This window comes from Gopherus flavomarginatus, chromosome 2 (genome assembly GCF_025201925.1).
Source record: "Gopherus flavomarginatus isolate rGopFla2 chromosome 2, rGopFla2.mat.asm, whole genome shotgun sequence".
NCBI lineage: Eukaryota > Metazoa > Chordata > Testudines > Testudinidae > Gopherus > Gopherus flavomarginatus.
This window is the reverse complement of record NC_066618.1, coordinates 292,877,395-292,897,125: the sequence shown is the minus strand read 5'-3', so window position 1 is coordinate 292,897,125 and position 19,731 is coordinate 292,877,395. Positions and strand designations below refer to the sequence as shown.

Genomic DNA, 19,731 nt, shown 5'->3' with positions numbered 1-19,731 from the left:
CTTCAGTATGACCCGTTGTCTCCCCTTTAACCAGTTCCTTATCCACCTTTCAATTTTCATATTGATCCCCATCTTTTCCAATTTAACTAATAATTCCCCATGTGGAACTGTCAAATGCCTTACTGAAATCGAGGTAAATTAGATCTACTGCATTTCCTTTGTCTAAATAATCTGTTACCTTCTCAAAGAAGGAGATCAAGTTGGTTTGGCACTATCTACCTTTAGTAAAACCATGTTGTAACTTGTCCCAATTACCATTGACCTCAATGTCTTTAACTACTTCAAAATTTTTTCCAAGCCCTTACATACTACAGATGTCAAACTAACAGGCCTATAGTTACTCGGATCACTTTTTTCCCTTTCTTAAAAATAGGAACTATGTTAGCAATTCTCCAGTCATACGGTACAACCTCTGAGTTTACTGATTCATTAAAAATTCTTGCAATTTCGTGTGCCAATTCCTTTAATATTCTTGGGTGAAGATTATCTGGGCCCTCTGATTTTGTCCCATTAAGCTGTTCAAGTTTGGCTTCTACCTCAGATGTGGTAATATCCACCTCCATATCCTCCTTCCCATTTGTCATCCTTCCATTATCCCTAAGCTCCTCTTTAGCCTTATTAAAGACTGAGGCAAAGTATTTATTTAAATATTGGGCCATGCCTAGGTTATCCTTAACCTCCATTCCATCCTCAGTGTTTAGCGGTCCCACTTCTTCTTTCTTTGTTTTCTTCCTATTTATATGGCTATAGAACCTTTTTACTATTGGTTTTAATTCCCTTTGCAAGGTCCAACTCTACATGGCTTTTAGCCTTTCTCACTTTATCCCTACATGTTCTGACCTCACTAAGATAGCTTTCCTTGCTAATCCCGCCCATCTTCCACTCCTTGTAGGCTTTCTGCTTTTTCTTAATCACCTTTCTGAGATGCTTGGTTTGCAACTCCTGCCTATGGTTTTTTCCCCCTTTCTTGGGATGCAGGCTTCTGATAGTTTCTGCAGCTTCAACTTAAAGTAATTCCAGGCCTCCTCCGCCTTTAGATCCACAAGTTCTTCAGTCCAATCCACTTCCCTAACTAATTTCCTTAATTCTTTTTAAAGTTAGCCTTCTTGAAGTCAAAAATCCTAGTCCCAGATCTGTTTTTGTTTATCCTTCCATCTAGTTTGAACTGAATTAGCTCATGATCACTCGAACCAAGGTTGTCCCCTACAACCATTTCTTTTATGAGATCGTCACTGCTCACCAAAACCAAATCTAAAATGGCATCCCCTCTTGTTGGTTCTTCAACTACTTGGTGAAGAAATCCATCAGCTATCACATCCAGAAAAATCTGAGCCCTATTATTGTTACTAGCACTTGTCCTCCAATCTATATCTCTGGGAAGTTAGTTTCCCATGATCACACAATTCCCATTAGTGTTTACTTCATTAAAAACATTAAAGAGGTCTCTATCCATATCCAGAACAGATCCCGGCGGGCTATAGCACACCTCAAGCACTCTCTCAGGGGAGACTCTAATAACTTTCTTTCCCAGTGTGATTTTTGTCCAGACAGACTCGCTCTTATCTATACCATCACTTCTTATTTCTTTACAGTTAACCTCATCGTTGATATACAATGCTGCTCCACCACCTTTGCCTTTATTTCTGTCTTTCCTAAACAGCACATAGTCTTCAATACCTGTACTCCAGTCATGACTACTATTCCACCATGTTTCTGTTATCCCTATAATATCCAGTTTCACTTCCTGCACCAGTAGCTCTAGTTCCTCCATTTTGTTACCTAGGCTCCTCGCATTAGTGTACAGACATGTTAATTTTTGCCATTTGGCTTTACTGACATTCTTTACCCAGTTAGTCACAGACATTCTACCACCAGCATCACCTATTAGACTGGTATCTACACTACTCTTCCTCCTTATGTCAATTCTTCTGCCCACGTCTGTATCCTCTCTTACTTTGTTTTCTTCCCTCTCAAGGTTAAATTTTGGTGTGGAGATTACCTGGACATCTCCCAACCATCTTCCCCCAAATTCCTAGTTTAAAGCTCTCTTAATCAGTTGGGCGAGCCTCCATCCTAGAAGTCTATTTCCCTCCTTACTCAGGTGAAGTCCATCCCAAGAGAACAGTCTTCTGTCCATAAATGCTTCCCAGTGGCTGTACATCCCAAAGCCCTCCTTATAGCACCACTGCCTGAGCCATCTGTTGATCGCCATAATCTTGTTACACCTTTGTTGCCCTTCTCTAGGAACCAGCAGAATCCCACTGAAGATCACCTGAGCCTCGATTTCCTTAAGTGTCTTCCCCAGTCTGGCATAGTCTCCCTTGATACGTTCCAGTGAGAATCTAGCAGTATCATTCATTCCTACATGAAGGACAATCAACAGATTCTTCCCCGCTCCCATTAGGATCCTTTTCAGCCTCAGGTCCACATCCCGTATCTTAGCACCCAGCAGACAGCACACCCTTCTGTTCTCTGGATCAGCTCTAATTACAGGCCTGTCTATTCTTCTCATTAAGGAATCCCCAATCACGTAGACCTGCCTCTTCCTGGTGACAGTGTGATTCTCCAGTCTATCCCCTGCTCCCACTGGCTGCAAGTCCTCCCAATTCCTATTCGCCCTTGCAATCCTCTGCAACCCTTCCCGTATCCTCCTGGGGCTCATATTTGGTGTTGTCTCCATTGACTCCTCCCCTCTTCCTGTAGGATTAGCAGCTCTTCTCTTTTTTTCTTTTTTCCTTGCCCACTCTCCTTCAGCGACCACCTGCTGTGCCCTTTCTTCATTTTCCAACTCTGCAAACCTGTTCCTGAGTTCTGTTTCTCCTTTGCTGGCCCATCTTTTCCTCCACCTGGTTCTCTTAGTCACATGCTTCCACCGTCCACTTTCCTCACCCAGTAGTCTCTCCTCAGAATTCTTAGTTCCTGCTTCCATCTGTAAGTCTGAGCTTACCCCTTCAGCCTCCTCATGTCTTTGCTCCAACATCTGCTCGAACCCCCTTCTAAACTCGACCAGAGTTTCCACCTGCATCTCCAGGCCTCGGATCTTTTCTTCTATCAGGCAGCACTTCATGCAGACAAAACTCTTTTCAGGTACTCCCTCCAGGATCATATACATGCCGCAGCTTCCACATCCAGTCACCCATATTGTATCTTTCACTGCTGCCTCTGTATCAGTCATAGCCTTCCCACCTAAAACCTGCTAGTCAAAAAAAAAAAAAGAGGGGGGGGAAAAAAAGCCCTTCTGTGCTAATGTAGCCATTTTTTTACTCTTTTCTGTCTGTCAAATCTTTTAAGAAATGTTTGTGCCACTAATGCGAGGCTTTTCAAAGTGTGTGTGTGGGGGGGAGAAGCATTGTTGTAATTAAATCATCTGAAAAGCTTCATTTAAAATCAAGCAAGAGTGTGGATTTGTTCACTGCAGTGGCATTCCACCAACTTAACAGCTGAAGAGCCACTTCAAAAATCCAACACAGTGGAGAGCCACAAAACTTAACAAATCAGAAACGCATGCTCCAAGAAATTAATCTTTTTACCTCTCCACACTGCTATTCCTGCAGTGTAAAATGAGGAGGAGGATGATCCTGAACTTCTTTTTAAAGCACTTCGAGATTGGCAGATGAAAAGCACCTAGATAAGGGTTAGGTATTGCTGGTATTTATTACTTTTTTATCTACAACCTTATTATTTTAATAGCTTACTGAGTATCAGGAAATTCATAAGTTCTCATAACACTAACCCACACTTATGTTGCATGTCAAAGTTAAATTGTTGCTAGTGGCCTGTTTAGTTTAAAAACTAGTAGTATTATGGTATAGAGTACTGAGGATGAGATTAGTTGGGAAATTCTGAGATCCTGACTCCCTGCAACTGATGTGTTCACATTGTGGCCTCAGAACATCACATTAGAGGTCTGGTGGTGGGGAAGGAAGGAAGAGTGTAATCCAGCTCACCATGTGTGCATGCCAAGACTCTGTCCAAGCTGCCTCATCTACCTTTATGGGAAACATCCTAGTTCCTCCTTTCCTAGACTGCCTGTTCATCCTAGCTATCCTGCTTCACACTGCAGAATATCTCTGTTCCTGCTCCAGGTTGGCTAGCTCCCTTCCCTTTTAGACAGCATGCCTCTGCCTAATATACAAGCAGCAGCCTCGTTTGCAAGCTACAGGCATGATTTAATCAGTGCCAAGGACAATGAGTATTTTTAACTATGTAAGGAGCAAAAGGATATTGGTCCATTACTAAATGAGAGGATTAGCAATAATGCAGACAAGGCAGATGTGTTTAATAAATACTTTTTTGTTCTATATTTGGGAGAAAAAGCTAGATGAGGTGTTTGATGAAACACTTTCCATCCATAGTAGCTTAGGAGGATGTTGTGCAGTAGCTACGAAAGCTAGACATTATTAAAGCTGCAAGTCTGGCTAACTTGCATTCCAAGAGTTTTAAAAGATGGAAGAGGAGCTTGCTGGGTCAGTAATGTTGGGATTTTTAGCAAGACTTGGAACACTGGAAGAAAGCTAATGTTGTGCCACTATTTAAAAAGAGTAAATGGGACAACCTAGGTACTATAGGCCTGTGAGCCTCCTATCAGTCCTGGACAAAAGACTATCAATTGATATGGTACTCAGTTAAATATAGTATTAAGGGGGAGTAATATATCATCATAGAATATCGGGGTTGGAAGGGACCTCAGGAGCTCATCTAGTCCAACCCCCTGCTCAGAGCAGGACCAATTCCCAACTAAATCATCTCAGCTAGGGCTTTGTCAAACCTGACCTTAAAAACCTCTAAGGAAGGAGATTTCACCACCTCCCTAGGTAACCCATTCCAGTGCTTCACCACTCTGAGTGAAAGTTTTTCCTAATATCCAACCTAAACCTCCCCCACTGCAACTTGAGACCATTACTCCTTGTTCTGTCATCAGGTACCACTGAGAACAGTCTAGTTCCATCCTCTTTGGAACCCCCTTTCAGGTAGTTAAAAGCAGCTATCAAATCCCCCCCTCATTCTTCTCTTCTGCAGACTAAACAATCCCAGTTCCCTCAGCCTCTCCTCAAAGTCAGTGCTCCAGCCCCCAATCATGTTAGTTTGACAAGATCTAGTTTCCATAAATCCATGTTGGTTAACAATTATGTATCTTTGAGATTACAGGTCTGATGAAGGTAATATAGGAGGTTACCTTTCAGGCATTTGACTTAGTACCACATGACATTTTTGATTTTATTTAAAAAAAAAAACAAAAAAAACTAGAATGGTCTTAGTGTACCATGTTGACTTGGTGTGTCAGCCAGTTTTTAAGCCATTTAATAGGTAACTGTAAACAGGGAACCATCATCAAGCAGGTGTTTTCCAATGTGGTCTTGTAGCATAAGGCCAAGAATCCATTCCTATTTCATAAAAATGTTAATGACCTGGAAGAAAACAAACATAAAACCATCACTGCTAATGTCTGCAAATGATCCAGCAATCGGAGCGTGGTAAATAATTAAGGGTTCAGAGTAACAGCCGTGTTAGTCTGAATCCGCAAAAAGAACAGGAGTACTTGTGGCACCTTAGAGACAAACAAATTTATTTCAGCATAAGCTTTCGTGAGCTACAGCTCACTTCTTCAGATGCATAGAATGGAACATACACAGGAGATACTTATACAGACAGAGAACATGAAAAGGTGGAAGTATGCATACCAACAGGAAGAGTCTAATCAATTGAGATGAGCTATCATCAGCAACCAACGTGATATATGCCATCATGTTCCAGCAATGCCATTCTGCCATGTACATTGGCCAGACTGGACAGTCTCTACGCAAAAGAATAAATGAACACATCTGACTTCAGGAATCATAACATTCAAAAACCAGTGGGAAAACACTTCAACCTCTCTAACCACTCAGTGACAGACTTGAAGGTGGCAATTTTGCAACAAAAAAACTTCAAAAACAGACTCCAAAGAGCGACTGCTGAACTCAAATAAATTAATATGCAAATTAGATACAATTAACTTAGGTTTAAACAGACTGGGAATAGTTGGGTCATTACACTAATTGAATCTATTTCCCTGTGTTAAGTTCTCCTCACACCTTCTATGGGTCATCTCAATTATCACTTCAAAAGTTTTTTTTTTTTGTTTTTTTTGTTGTTTTTTCCTTCTGCTGATGATAGCTCATAAAATTGATTACTGTTCCTGTTTGGTATGCATACTTCCACCTTTTCATGTTCTCTGTATGTATAAATATCTCCTGTCTGTGTGTTCCATGCTATGCATCCGAAAAAGTGAGCTGTAGCTCACGAAAGCTTATGCTGAAATAAATTTGTTCGTCTCTGAGGTGCCACAAGTACTCATGTTCTTTTTGTAAATAATTAAGAGGACAGGTCAGTGGTCCAGTGTTGTGGATTGCTTGGTAAACTGGGTGCAAACAAACTATATAGTCTTTTAATATGACCAAATCTAAAGTATGCATCTAGAACTAAAAATGCAGGCCATACTTACAGGATGGAAATCAGTGACTGAAAAGGACATAAGGTCATGGCAGATAATTGGCTTAATATGAACTCCCAGCATGGAGCTGTTCTTGGATGTATAATGAGAGGAATCTTCAGTCAAAGTAAATAGGCTATATCACCTCTGTATTTGGTGCTGGTGCCACCAATGCTGGAATACTGTGTCTGGTTCTGCTATCAACAATTAAAGAAGGATGTTGATAAACTGGAGAATCTTCAGAGAAGAGCCACACAAATGTTTATAGGGCGGGAAAACATGCCTCACAGTGATTTGAGCTCCTTGAGTCTGTCTAGTTAGTCTGTCAAAGAACAAGATGAGGGGTGGCTTGATCATAGTTGATAAATACCTACATAGGGAGTAGAAATTGGATAACAAGGCTCTACAGTGACAGATATAACAAGACCCAGTGGCTGGAACTAAAACTAGACAAATTCAGATGGGAAATAAGGTGTGAATTTTTAACTGGTGAGGATAATGAACCATTGGAACAATTTACCAAGGGCTGTGATTGGAAACTGGAAACTTTTTTTTTTTTTTTAAATCAAAAGACTAGATTATTTCCTCCTCCTCCCCCCCCCCCCGCCCCCTCTAGAGGATGCTTTAGTTCAAATAATTCAAGGAAGTCCTATGGCCTATGTTACACAGGAGTCAGGCTTGATGATCGCAATCGTTCTGTCTGGCCTTATCTAAGAATCCAGAATCTGGGATGCTCAATTCTGCCTTTCTGGGCTACAGAGAATATTGACTGATTGGGGAGGGGGGGAAGGGCAGGATAACTCCCCCTGCCCAGCAGAAGAAGTTCCTCTTCCCTCCACCCAAAGAATTAAACCTGTTGAGTAACAGGCCTAGTTGAGAGAAGTGGAGGAAGTTCTTAATATCATGATAGCTGCAGAGGAGTCATGGTTAAGTGCCTGTCTTCCCTCCCTAACACAACTCTAGAACCGTCGTGCTGCTCTTCCACTTGTATTCTAATGGCCCTGTTTTTCTGTTTTATATTTAATAGACCAGAGAGCTTAAAGGCTTTTTAGGAAAGTTGTTAGGCTAACTATAGCATCATATTAGATCTCAAGGACTATTTTTGGGTGATCCTATTTTTCCTATGGCTAGAACTTGTATCTTTCGGAGAGCCTCTTCCTTGCATACTAGTTTATATTCTCTAGGTATCTGTTACTAAAGGAGTCTTTTTGAGTTTCCATATTTTTAACCTTCAGTATTGCTTTTAAAATATAGAGGAAGGAATTGGCACCTGAATAGTCCTAGTAATTGTATCCACAGCTTTGATCTGCAGTACTATTCGTGCTTAGCAAATATATGGTAAACATGTTTTCATTAGCTGGGGTTTACTGCATTAGCAAAGTCACGTGTTTTGGCATCCCTTACCCTTCAATTTCAAACAGGACAATAGAGGAAGTTGTTGACTTCAACGATTGTATTTTGTTTCTCCCCTTGTGTTTGCAGATCATAACAATATTGTCCCTGAATGTTAGAAAGACCCAGCAATATATCCCAAAAGCACAACACCTCTCTGGCTAAGGAGTTCAGGCATGCAGTTTAGCGAACGTGTCACTTTATAAAATAAGTTACTTTGGGCACCATTGGATGAGGGGTTATTTAAAACATTTTATTAAACTTCTACAGAATTTCTGCATTGTTAAGCAATGAACTTTAAGTTAGACCATATACCAGTTCACTTGTGTACTTAAGTAGTCTGAAAATTTAAATTCTCAGAATTGTGGAAGGAAGTCCAGATTATCTCCATTTTTCCCCCCTCTTAAATGGAGAGAAGCAATAGATATTCTATGACTTCCCTTTACAAAGGAGCACTTGTCATGCTATCAAATGTCCTTACTTATGATGATCTACAATGTTGGTTAATCTTTAAAATACTCAGTTCGAATAGTTTACTTAGCCTCTCACTTAATTTGGCTAATGAAAATATACTAGCAGTTTCACTCTTGCACACAATAATGCAGCAATGTTTGGACTGTAAACAGTCCATGTAAATATTTAATTCACCTGGGAAAATAATTTAGAAAATACCTTTTCATTAGGTTTTGTAAATATTTAATTCACCTGGGAAAATAATTTAGAAAATACCTTTTCATTAGGTTTTGTAAAACTGCTTTTTAAAGAATACAGTCTAAATTTTTAGACTGTGATAAAGCCTAGCCTCTTTGGAAGCCAACTATACAAAGCATCAGTGGAGAGTGTCCTGCGTTACAAGGAAAGGACAGTTCCTCAGCAGACTGTAGCTGGATCTGCAAAGCAAGTTGGAATCTCCTCAACTCTGGAGGATGATTTAGTATTCTCTGAGACTGTTCGTAGAACAACTCATTTTCTGCATCCATCATTATTTTTTGCTTCCAGAGAACAAATGTTTAAAATGTTCAGTGTTAGAATTTTCTGGAGGAAAATAGTGGTAACTATTTGCTCCCCTGAATTCACCAATTTGGGATTGATGTGATGCGATCTGATCTGCATCTGTGAAACTCTCATTAAAGAGAAGTGTAATTTGGCTACCTCTCTTAAAAAGCATAATACAGGCTTGGCCAACCTGTGGCTCCGGAGCCACATGCAGCTGTTCAGAAGTTAATATGCGGCTTCTTGTGTAGGCACCGACTCCAGGGCTGGAGCTACAGGCGCCAACTCTCCAATGTGCAAGGGCGTGCTCGCTGCTCAGCCCCTGGCTCTGCCACAGGCCCTGCCCCCTCCTCTGAGCCTGCTGTGCTCTCGCTGGTCCCCCGCCTCCTACCCACCAGGGAACAGCTGATCGAGAGGTGTAGGGAGGTTGAGGTGCTGATTTGGGAAGGGGAGCTGATTTGGGGGGGGGGGGTGTGGAATGCTGCTGACGTATTACTGTGGCTCTTTGGCAATGTACATTGGTAAATTCTGGCTCCTTCTCAGGCTCAGGTTGGCCACCCCTGGCATAATTCGTGCTTCACAGCATGTGGGTTCATAGGAGATTGCCTGATTCATACTCGTGTGTAATTGTTTGAGCATTTTACACTTTTCTAGCATCTAATACTAGCCATTGGAGAAAATCCACCAGATTGGATGGGCCTTGAGTCTGATCCAATATAACTCTTCCTCTTTTCTACCGTCTCCCTCAGCTTCCAGTTATTTTTCCTACTGCTTATAGACATTTATAATCTCCGTAATGATTCATTGGGCAGCATCAAAAGATGTGGTAAATGTTTGACCAGAAAGCTGTGAAAGATAGAAAAAGCTTTTCACAAATAATGGTTCACTTTTTTTAGTCTAGTCAAAATCTTGACACTAAATTGTAAGATTACCACCCTTCTAGAGTTCTCATGTTTCTCAGGGTATTTATGAAAAAACTTGCACTAGAATGTTATAAAATAACGCTCACTTAATATTTCTGTTGAAATATTAACTAAATTTGTAGTTGTTACTGTCTCTATTTGACTAAAGGTCAAGGTAAAATACTAGTATGCATAGAAATCGGTGTTGGAGAAGAGCTGTTGTGTAAGCAGTCCATCCTCCCCAGTACATATCTTACCACTTTAGATTTGTTTGTATCTAAATTGTCTTGTGGCTTTTTACCCAACCTTTATACATGCTTGTTAAGATTATCTCTAGGCCGGCAGTACATAAATGTAGTAGAATTGTTCACACTATTTTCTCCTGCCATATGGAACAAGCTGAGATACTGTGGTGCTGGGGATGATACAAAAACCGAGATAGAAAGCTTGGTGAACTCATATGGCAGGGTGGAGGAATAGTTTAGTTTTTCCTGAGTCAAATGTTTTACAAAGCTAGCATAATGTGCTGACTCTGTCCTCCTTTACATTTAAGATGCCATGTGGCTTGTTTATAACATTATAGTTTTCCACAGGGATCTTCACTGCCATCTATTTACTATGCCTCTCTGCTTGCACTGCTTGAGGAAGGGAAGCCAGCTGTTTTAATGCCTAAACTGCTTGAATACCAGGTAAAATGTAAACTAAACTCATCGCTTCTAAAAGTATAACTGAGATTTAATATGACTATTGGTATATTTTAAAGTAAAATGAAGAGACTGCTTTGTTAAACGGAACCTGCATGAAATGTAAGATTTTTTGGAGCCCTAGACACTATTATGAAAATCCTTTTACTACAGTAGAAGCTCAGTTACAAACACCTTGGGAATGGAAGTTGTTCATAACTCTGAACAAAACGTTATGGTTGTTTCAAAAGTTTACAACTGAACATTGACTTACTACTGCTTTGAAACTTTACTGTGCAGAAGAAAAATGTTGCCTTTAGCCATCTTAATTTAAATGAAACAAGTGTAAACAGTTTCCTTATCTTGTCAAATCTTTTTTTTTAAACTTTCCCTTTTTTAGTAGTGTACGGTAAATGCAGTACTGTATTTGCTTTTTTTGTATCTGCTGCCTAATTGCGTATGTTCAGTTCCAAATGAGGTGTGTGTAATTGACCAGTCGGTTAGTAACTCTGATGTTTTGTAACTGAGGCTTTACTGTATTAAAAATGGCCACAAATGCTCAGCCTTTCAAATAACTACTTCTGAAGTGATACCACTATAGTAACTGTTCTTAGCTATGAAGTTTTGATGTTTCTAGATAACTTGCTACTTTCCCCATTGTTTGCTGGCCCTAGAGTTGCCAGGCATCTGGTTTTTGACTGGAACAGCCGGTCAAAAAGGGACCCTGGTGACCTGCCCTGATTCCACGCAGTTCTCAGAAGTAGCCGGTATGTTCGGCTCCTAGGCGCAAGGGCTAGGGAGCCTCCATGTGGTGCCCCATCCCGAGCACTGGCTCCGCAGCACCCATTGTCCGGGAACCACAGCCAGTGAGAGCTGCGGGGCAGCACCTGCCACCCTGGGCAGCACACAGAGCACCTTGGACCCTGCACCTATGTGCTGGCCGCTTCTGGGAGCCTGCCTTAGCTCCACTGTGCTACTGACTGGGAGCCACCTGCGGTAAGTGCTGCCTGGCTGGAGCGCACACCCTGAACCCGCTCCAACCCCTCTCACGCCTGCCCTTGATCAAGAACCCTCTCCTGCACCCCAAACCCCTCATCCCTGGCCCCAGCTCTGAGCCTCCTCCTGCACCCAGAGTCCACACCCCCAGCCTGAGCCCTCCCTCCCTTCTGCACCCAAGCCTACTGCTCCAGCCCAAAAGTGACTGAGAGTGGGTGGGGGAACGAGTGAGGCGGGATGGAGGGAGTGAGGAGTAGGATCTTGAGGCAGGGGGCATGGCAAGGGTGTTCAGTTTGGTTTCGAGTAGAAAGTTGGAAACCCTAGCTGGACCCAAAGGCAAGAAATTAGCTTACTTAGTATTCCTGTTTTGATTTCCACATGCCATGGGGCGGGGAGAAGAGCAGAGCATGATGCAGAGGAATTAATCTCTCCCTATAGCCTTCAGATCCAGTAAAATGAAACCAGTGCTTCTCTAAGACCTGTTATAATCTGGAATCTTTCTAAGGAAGAACCCACTGCTCCTGAAATTCCCCCATGGTTCTGTAAATGGGCATTAACCTCTTGTCCTAGCAAACTTTTTGTTCTTGTAGTAATCTGTGTCACTGCAGTGTTAATTGTGGGGGAGAGGAGGAAGCAGGATTATTATAAAATTAAACTAGTTGTGTTTACACTTCTCAAATCTTGCAAAAGACCTCACTATGAAGATAGTATTTTTGCATTAGATTTGCATTTGAAGTTGAATTGCAGTTGTGAGGGAAGGCCAATGTAATGCTTAACCATCAAGCTGATGTTGGGTTTTCAGTCATCCTTTCTTGTCCCAGTGGATAAAACCAGTCCATGCCCAGGTCACTTGTCTTGATTACCATAACTACTTTCTCTGTGGCTCTAACTCTGATACCCAGGTTGTCTCTTTCCAGACCAAGAAAAATGCAGCTGTTAACATTTTCTTCAACAGAGATCCTAGAAATCTATTTGCTGTGGAAAAACATGGAATTTACATTTTGACAGAAAACGATTTAGTTTTTACACTTTGTGAAAAAATAGAAACATACTGTAAAATCCAGTTTATTCAGCTCTCCATATTCACTGACCCAGTGCTGAGCCCAATATGTAGAATTATTTGGGATATGTAAGAAATACAATTGCAATTCTATTTAATTTAATTGATTTTTGGTGGCACTGGTAGCTTTGAGCTTGCTTAAAAATTGTAAATACACTTCTACCTCGATATAACACGAATACGCGGTAAAGCAGTGCCCTGGGGGGGGGCTGCGCACTCCAGTGGATCAAAGCAAGTTCGATAAAATGCAGTTTCACCTATAACACAGTAAAATATTTTCGGCTCCTCAGGGCAAGCGTTATATCGAGGTAGAGATGTACATCAATAAAACATTGTGTTCCAATGATATAATCTAGAGCGCATGCTTTAGGGAAACTCAAATTCTGCATTGGCTAATTTGGGGGCAGGGGAGGGATTATCACAGTCAGGATCCCTTATCAATCACAGCCTGTCACTCCACTCTTTGAATCTGACTCCCCCTTGCCATCCATATCAAGTTTAATCATCATAGTCTCATCTTCAGGGTCTTGCTCAAATGTATCCTGACCTAACTCTCTGATCTCATCTTCTCCTCATCCCTTTCACTCTGCCATTGATACCAGCCCCCACCCTCGTAGATTCATAGACTCTAGGACTGGAAGGGACCTCAAGAGGTCATCAAGTCCAGTCCCCTGCCGTCATGGCAGGACCAAATACTGTCTAGACCATCCTGGATAGACATTTATCTAACCTACTCTTAAATGTCTAGGAAGGAGTATGGCAGAAAGAGATCTAGGGGTCATAGTGGACCACAAACTAACTATATGAGTCAATAGTGTGATACTGTTGCAAAAGAAGCAAACGTGATACTTCTCCAACTTCCATATTAATCCTGCCCCATGCATGGAAAAACAAAGCACCATTTGGGCTTCATTCAGATACCTTCTAAATATCTTCTACTTAGAGAATCCCATGACTATTATAAAGGTGTGTCTATGCTGCAAAGAAAAACCCATGGTACAGAGTTTGCACCCACGTCAATTGATTTGCACTCATGGTGCTTGGGCTGCAGGGCTAAAAACAGCAGTGTTGACATCTGGCCTTGGACTGGAGCTTGGGTTTTGAAACCCAGTGAGGGGAAGCATCTTGGAGCCCCAAGAGCCCAAATCAGTTTTCCTGGGCTTGGAGATTCACTACCATGAGGTTTTTTGCAGTGTAGACGTATGAAAACCAAGTCAAATCCAGCTTCCAACTCAACATTACATTATTGAACAGTAAAATGAGAGGACATAAAGCAGAAACTCGCAGGTCTGCACTTTCCTATAGTGATGAGTCTTAAACTATAAGTTCCTTGAGACAGAGAGGTTTTCGTATTTGTTTCCTCCACAGTGCCAAATAACACAGTGTTGGTATTTTAGCAAATACTGGTGTGTTAATACTATTAAGACAGGCTGCTAAGTGACAGGTCCTAAAACACATTTAAATTGATATTTGGATGCATTTAAAGGGTAGTTGTCTATTTATTCTAGCATCTGTTATGACTTTGCAGCTGATTTTTTTTGTTCATAAAAATGATGTCCCTCTTAATATTTGCATTTACCATAAAAATGCAAGTACAAATAACACCTGACCTCAGCCCACCACTTGCCCTCCCCCCCACAAAGGAAGTAATGTCTACAGGCTATGCAGGCAGATCAAGGGTGGAAACTGAGGGGTCTTTGTGGAGGAGTTCCAGCTAGCAGCTCCCTGTGCTTTACAAGTCAGTCCCAAGCTAAGCATCTCTGCTACAGTAGTACTGCTGTGTGGGAGGGATGACCTCTCAGGTAGGGTTGCCAACTTTCTAATCCCACAAAACTGAACACCCTAGCCCCGCCCCTTCCCCAAGGCCTGGCCCTGCCCCCCACTCACGACATTCCCCTTCCCTCAGTGGCTTGCTCTCCTCCACCCTCACTCACTTTCACTGGGCTGGGGCAGGGGTGGGATGTAGGAGGGAGTGAGGGCTCTAACTGGGGGTGCAGGCTCTGGGGTGGGGCCAGAAATGAGGGGTTCAGGGTGTGGGAGGGGGCTTTGGGCTGGGGATGAAGGGTTTGGGGTGCAGGCTTACTTGCAGCGGCTCCCGGTCAGCAGCACAGCAGAGGGGCTAAGACATGCTTCCTGCCTGTCCTGGCACTGCGGACTGCGCTGCACCCAAGAAGCAGCCAGCAGGTTCACCCGCAGGCATGGCCCACACCTAGCTCCCATCGGCCATGGTTCCTGGCTAATGGGAGTGCGGAGCCAGTGCTCGGGGTAAGGCAGTGCACGGAGCAACCTCTCCTCCCCCCGCCTAGAAGCCAGACCTGCTGGTAGCTTCCAGCCTGCAACATAGTCCACAGTGTCAGGACAGGTAGGGGCTGGCCTGCCTTAGCTCCACAGCACTGCTGACCAGACTCTTAACAGCCTGGTTGGCTGTGCTGACCAGAGCTGTTAGGGTCCGTTTTCGACCTGGTGTTCCAGTCAAAACCAGACACCTGGTCACCCTACTCTCAGGTAACCCTGTTCAAAACTGTTTAGGGCTCTCTAGGTTAAACAGACACTTGGCACTCCTAAAGCATAAATGGTCTCAGCATGATAAACAAGCTGCTGCATTTTAGCACAGGTTTAATATCTCCAAGTGATCAAGATCTAGCCACATATGGAGCACATCAGAGGGAGGGATAGCTCAGTGGTTTGAGCATTGTCCTGCTAAACCCAGGGTTGAGAGTTCAGTTCTTGAGGGGGCCACTTAAGGATCTGGGGCAAAATCAGTACTTGGTCCTGCTAGTGAAAGCAGGGGCCTGGACTCAATGACCTTTCAGGGTCACTTCCAGTTCTCGGAGATAGGCATATCTCCATATATTATTATTTAGGTAAGATTTTGTTACCAAATGATTACATTAAAGAACTCCTGTAATTTTTAATAGTTTAGAAGAAAGTTAGTTTGTGGTGTTTATAGTGCAGCTGTTAAAACACTGGGATGTTAGTCTGACCAAAATACTCAACTGCTTTGCGATCTGGATGAACTTGGTAACCTTTGTGCCATGGAAAAATACTTCCTATGAAGCTCACTGCCTTCTTTTATCTTGTTGTGATAACATATACTGGATAAGGCAATACAAATAGCTCTATAGTTTTATAGTGCCGTAAAGCAATGCCAGACAGTATGCTGGAGCAGCAGGGCCAAAAGACTGGTGAAAGACAGGAATAAAATGCCAGTCTCCAGGTGAAACTCACTCTGGTGCAGAGGGCAGACACAGGGCCCTGTGCATCTCATAAACTCTGTTTAAGTAATGCAGAAAACCTTAATTCTTTCGTGGGGCCTTTTGTGCTGGGGTGAAAATTCAGTTGCACGGTGAGTGTGGTGGATTTTTTTTCTTAACAAAAAAAACCAACCTCAACATATTGTAACTTTGATCTTGAATTTTGGGATTAACTCTTCAATATACCACTAATTTTTTTTTAAACAAGATTGAGCTAATCTCCATGGTTTTTCTTTAATTCTGACAAGGGTTCAGATTTTGCTTTTGGGAGATAATGCTTATCCAGATGAGAAACCTGTAGGAGTAGATGTTCCACCATACAGGATCTAGAGTCGACGATGATGATGATGATGATAAACAGGAAGGGAATGTACCTTAGTTATGGGTCAAGAGACTGTTCAGACCTTTCTCAGAGAATGTAGCATGTGGGTAACTTACAAAATAACATTGTGGACCTGAAGAAAGGCTCTGAGCTCGAAAGCTTCTCACCAGTGGAAGTTGGTCCAGCAAAAGACATTACCTCACCCATGTTGTTTGTGCTTGGGTTAGATTTTCATGCACATCTCTCTGAAACAAACATGAAAATTAATATCTCAAGTCTGACTCCTGGGAAATTAACAGTTGCACTTATTGGAAAATGCTTATCCTTCTCGCTAAAAGTATAGAGTTATGTCTAGTTCTACTTAAGGTTTCCTGTGGCTCAGTGATGCTTCTCTCTGCCCTGCTGTATGGGAGACATGAGAAGTCCCTGTCTCACTTCCTGGGCAGAACATAATCTAGGAATACTGTGCAGGCCGGAGAGCATTGCATCATTCCATTGTGATTAACTTTAGAATCAGCAGTCTTGACAGGCTTTGAAAGATAGGGGCTGTGACTGACTGTCTTGGTGTCTTCTCAGCTGAGTGACTTTTTACACTTCTGCTTAAATTTGTTACAGGAAAGACCATGATAATCAAGTTTTTTCCTATCGGAATGCTCCACACTTTTTAACTCTTGGGTATTCAGGTTTTTAAAGTAAACCACAGAAGTCAACATCTACCAACCTGTACAATAGATCATGCATTCAAGTATTCTGGAGATTTGGGGAGGAAACTGTGGGATAATGGATATTACTGTGTGCTTAGTGTAAATGACAACTGTGGATCTCTCAGGTATTTAAAGTATAGTACTTTCTATCATGGAGACATCGGAGGGCCATTGTAGGTGTTTCAGAAAGTGGTATCTGGTGAGTCAATACATGGTGGTCTCACCTGTCAGCACTGAACCTGTGTCCTGGAGAGTGGTGTTGGTGTATGCTGTGACAACTCTTAAATGGAGCCTAAAGCTGAATTCATGAAAACTTGTGAATTACTGAGTCTTATACCTAATACTCTGGCCAAAACCTAAATATAATAATTACACTTTGCTTAGATTTTTCTCCTGCAGATCATCTAACTTAAATAACCTTCACCTTATGCCCTAAACTGTAGAGAAGTGTTTCAGTACAGTTAAACAACAGTTGCATTTTAATGATGTGTGATGTGAAGTTTTTAAAGTGCTCTGGGATAAAGGCCCTATATTGGGCAGGGGTGCTGATAATGAGGAAAACATTTGTTTAGTGTATACATTCAGAAGTGTGATTGCAGCTTGCAATCTATTGCTTGGATGTCTAAATGGTTTTCACTTCACTGCTTTGTTGCAGATTAATCAGCCACTCGATGGGGATTAACAGTGGAGCACCTTTTTGTGTCGCCTTTTCACCTCTGCATAGCAAGAATAACAACTTCAGCACCTTGTCAATAATAATTATGAAACTGGTATTAACTGAATGGCAATTATGGATTTTTAACTCTAATTCACAGTAAACATAGCAAGCCATATGTTGAAATTCCTACTAAGTAGCTTCCTGTTCTTTGTTTCATACCTACCTGAGAAGTTGTGAAATACCTATCTGTACAAGAGGAATATAAGCATTACTTGCACCAGGAACACAACAGAAGCTGAAAGAGAAGACATCTTAGAGATATGATAGTATTATTTATAGAGCTATAATAAATATATATTTTTATTGTAATGACAATGGCTCCCCAGAATGCTGACTCGGAATCTATGCAAGTTGAAGAGCTACCTGTGACAGATCTTCAGAAACCAGCAAACAAAGAGAATGAGAGTAGGGAGGAGACTATTAGCGAAGGATCCATAAATCGGATACCAGTACGCCTGTGGGTCATGCATGGTGCAGTGATGTTTGGCAGGGAATTCTGTTATGCTATGGAGACAGCATTGGTAACCCCGGTATTGTTGCAAATTGGTAAGTACATTTTTTTTCATGTCTAATATACTGCTTTAAACAAAGCCATTGTTTTTAATATTTTGTGTTTTTGTTTTTTGGCTAATGCCATAGGAAGAAGTGGTTTTGTTACAGCTAGAGCAGTGGGCTGCAAATTGGAGCATCTGAGTTCTATTCTTGATTCTGCTACTGACTAATTTGTGTGATCTTTTTACAAAACGTTAAACACCTTGAACTTACTTATACCATCTGTATAATGATTTTGCTTGTTATTTCATAGGGTTACCTCTTATAGGAGATTTGAGGAAAAAGCACCAAGTATTTTTTATTAATATTCTAAGTTGTCAATACAAATACATAACACATTTGAAAATACATACGTTTTAAGTTTTTAAAAATATATATTGAAAACAGATCATGTCAGATTATATCCAAATATCCATTTTAACATATTGGACAAATATTTAGTCTAGCGGACTTTAGGTACAAACTTGTTTTCAGTAGTCTGGACACACGAACTGGGAAATGTAATCAGGTTACTTTGCCCAAGAAAATGCTGAGAATATTGTTTGGATTGGCTTTGACAATAACTATCGATCTATATAATATTGTATGTTCTATTCTGAGCTTCTAGTGAATCTTTATCTTGTGTGTAATTGAGTAAAGCTGTTGCCTGGTATCTCTCTTTTTTTTTTTTTTTTTTTTTTTTTTTTTTTTTTTTTTAATATGGTTAAAGATACAAAGAGATATTGTGCTAAGAACTTTCCCTTATTATGCAATAGGCAACTGGCACATGAGGAAAAGGGGAGAGTACTTATACCCAGTTCAACCTCTCACTTACATAGTTTAACATTCAGAACAACATACAATATTTCAATTTTTTATGCTTGAGTCTGAAAAATCTCAAATGAAGATAGCATGGATCCATGGTCAACATGAAGCTGTGTAGCTGTGGCGTATTACTTCAGAGATGTTTAGTTAACGTTAGCTAAGTTTTTGTTTGCTCAAAGTTGCTGATCTAAACTATATTGGCATGTTTTAAAACTAGATTGCAGTTTAGCTGCCAACAACTCTCTCCCTTAATTAGGTCAGAGTTATTGGTACAGGATGTCTATAAGATTACCTGTTGGCCATTTTGGCTGGTAACAAGAAGTCCATTAATGGACAGAACAACTTTAGGCATCCTTGCTGCAGTCCACAGTGCACTGTGTAATAGAAATGAAATGAGGATTTAAAATGAGTGTAGACTGCTCTGCTTCTTGCATATTAAGGAAGTGCTTTTGCCAGTTTCTCAAATAATTGCTGGGCTCATTAAAGGACAGGACTCTCCAGACTTTCTAACCAAAGGTAAGGGCCAGGTATTAAGCGTGTTAGATTAATAAACACTTCAGTATCACTTGCTGCAGCAAGTGGTGAATGGGAAGAGGACAGAATTTGGGCAGGTTTTTTGCTTCATTACCTGACACTGCCAAATTTGATCAAGTCCTACTCTGACTTTTCTATTTGGTTTGGAAACCTGAAGATGGGTTTGTGGAATCCATGTAAAGCTAATGAGGCTATAATTTTGTGGATCATAGCATATACCCTCTTTAAATATTGGCACATTAGATCTTGTGTCCAGTTCTCCTTGAATTTATTAGAGGTTTCTTTCCCCCTCCCTCACAACTTAAAACCATTTTTTTCTAAGCTTGCCCCAACAGGCTTATCTGT

The 19,731-nt window shown here is 41.3% G+C and overlaps 1 protein-coding gene across 6 annotated transcripts in view; it reads left to right on the top strand.

Annotated features, from left to right (window-relative positions):
- SLC45A4 (solute carrier family 45 member 4) overlaps positions 1–19,731 on the top strand; it is a 135,744-nt gene that overhangs the window by 80,146 nt on the left and 35,867 nt on the right. For 2 of the 6 annotated variants that reach the window (XM_050940844.1, XM_050940839.1), the window contains exon 2: positions 17,434–18,042. In XM_050940844.1, the coding sequence (XP_050796801.1) occupies positions 17,805–18,042 (238 nt within the window). In that variant the 5' untranslated portion in view covers positions 17,434–17,804. Of the gene's footprint in view, positions 1–3,568; positions 3,640–10,342; positions 10,449–17,433; positions 18,043–19,731 lie in introns of those variants that run through there. The other 4 variants (XM_050940840.1, XM_050940842.1, XM_050940838.1 and 1 more) reach the window with 4 other exon arrangements.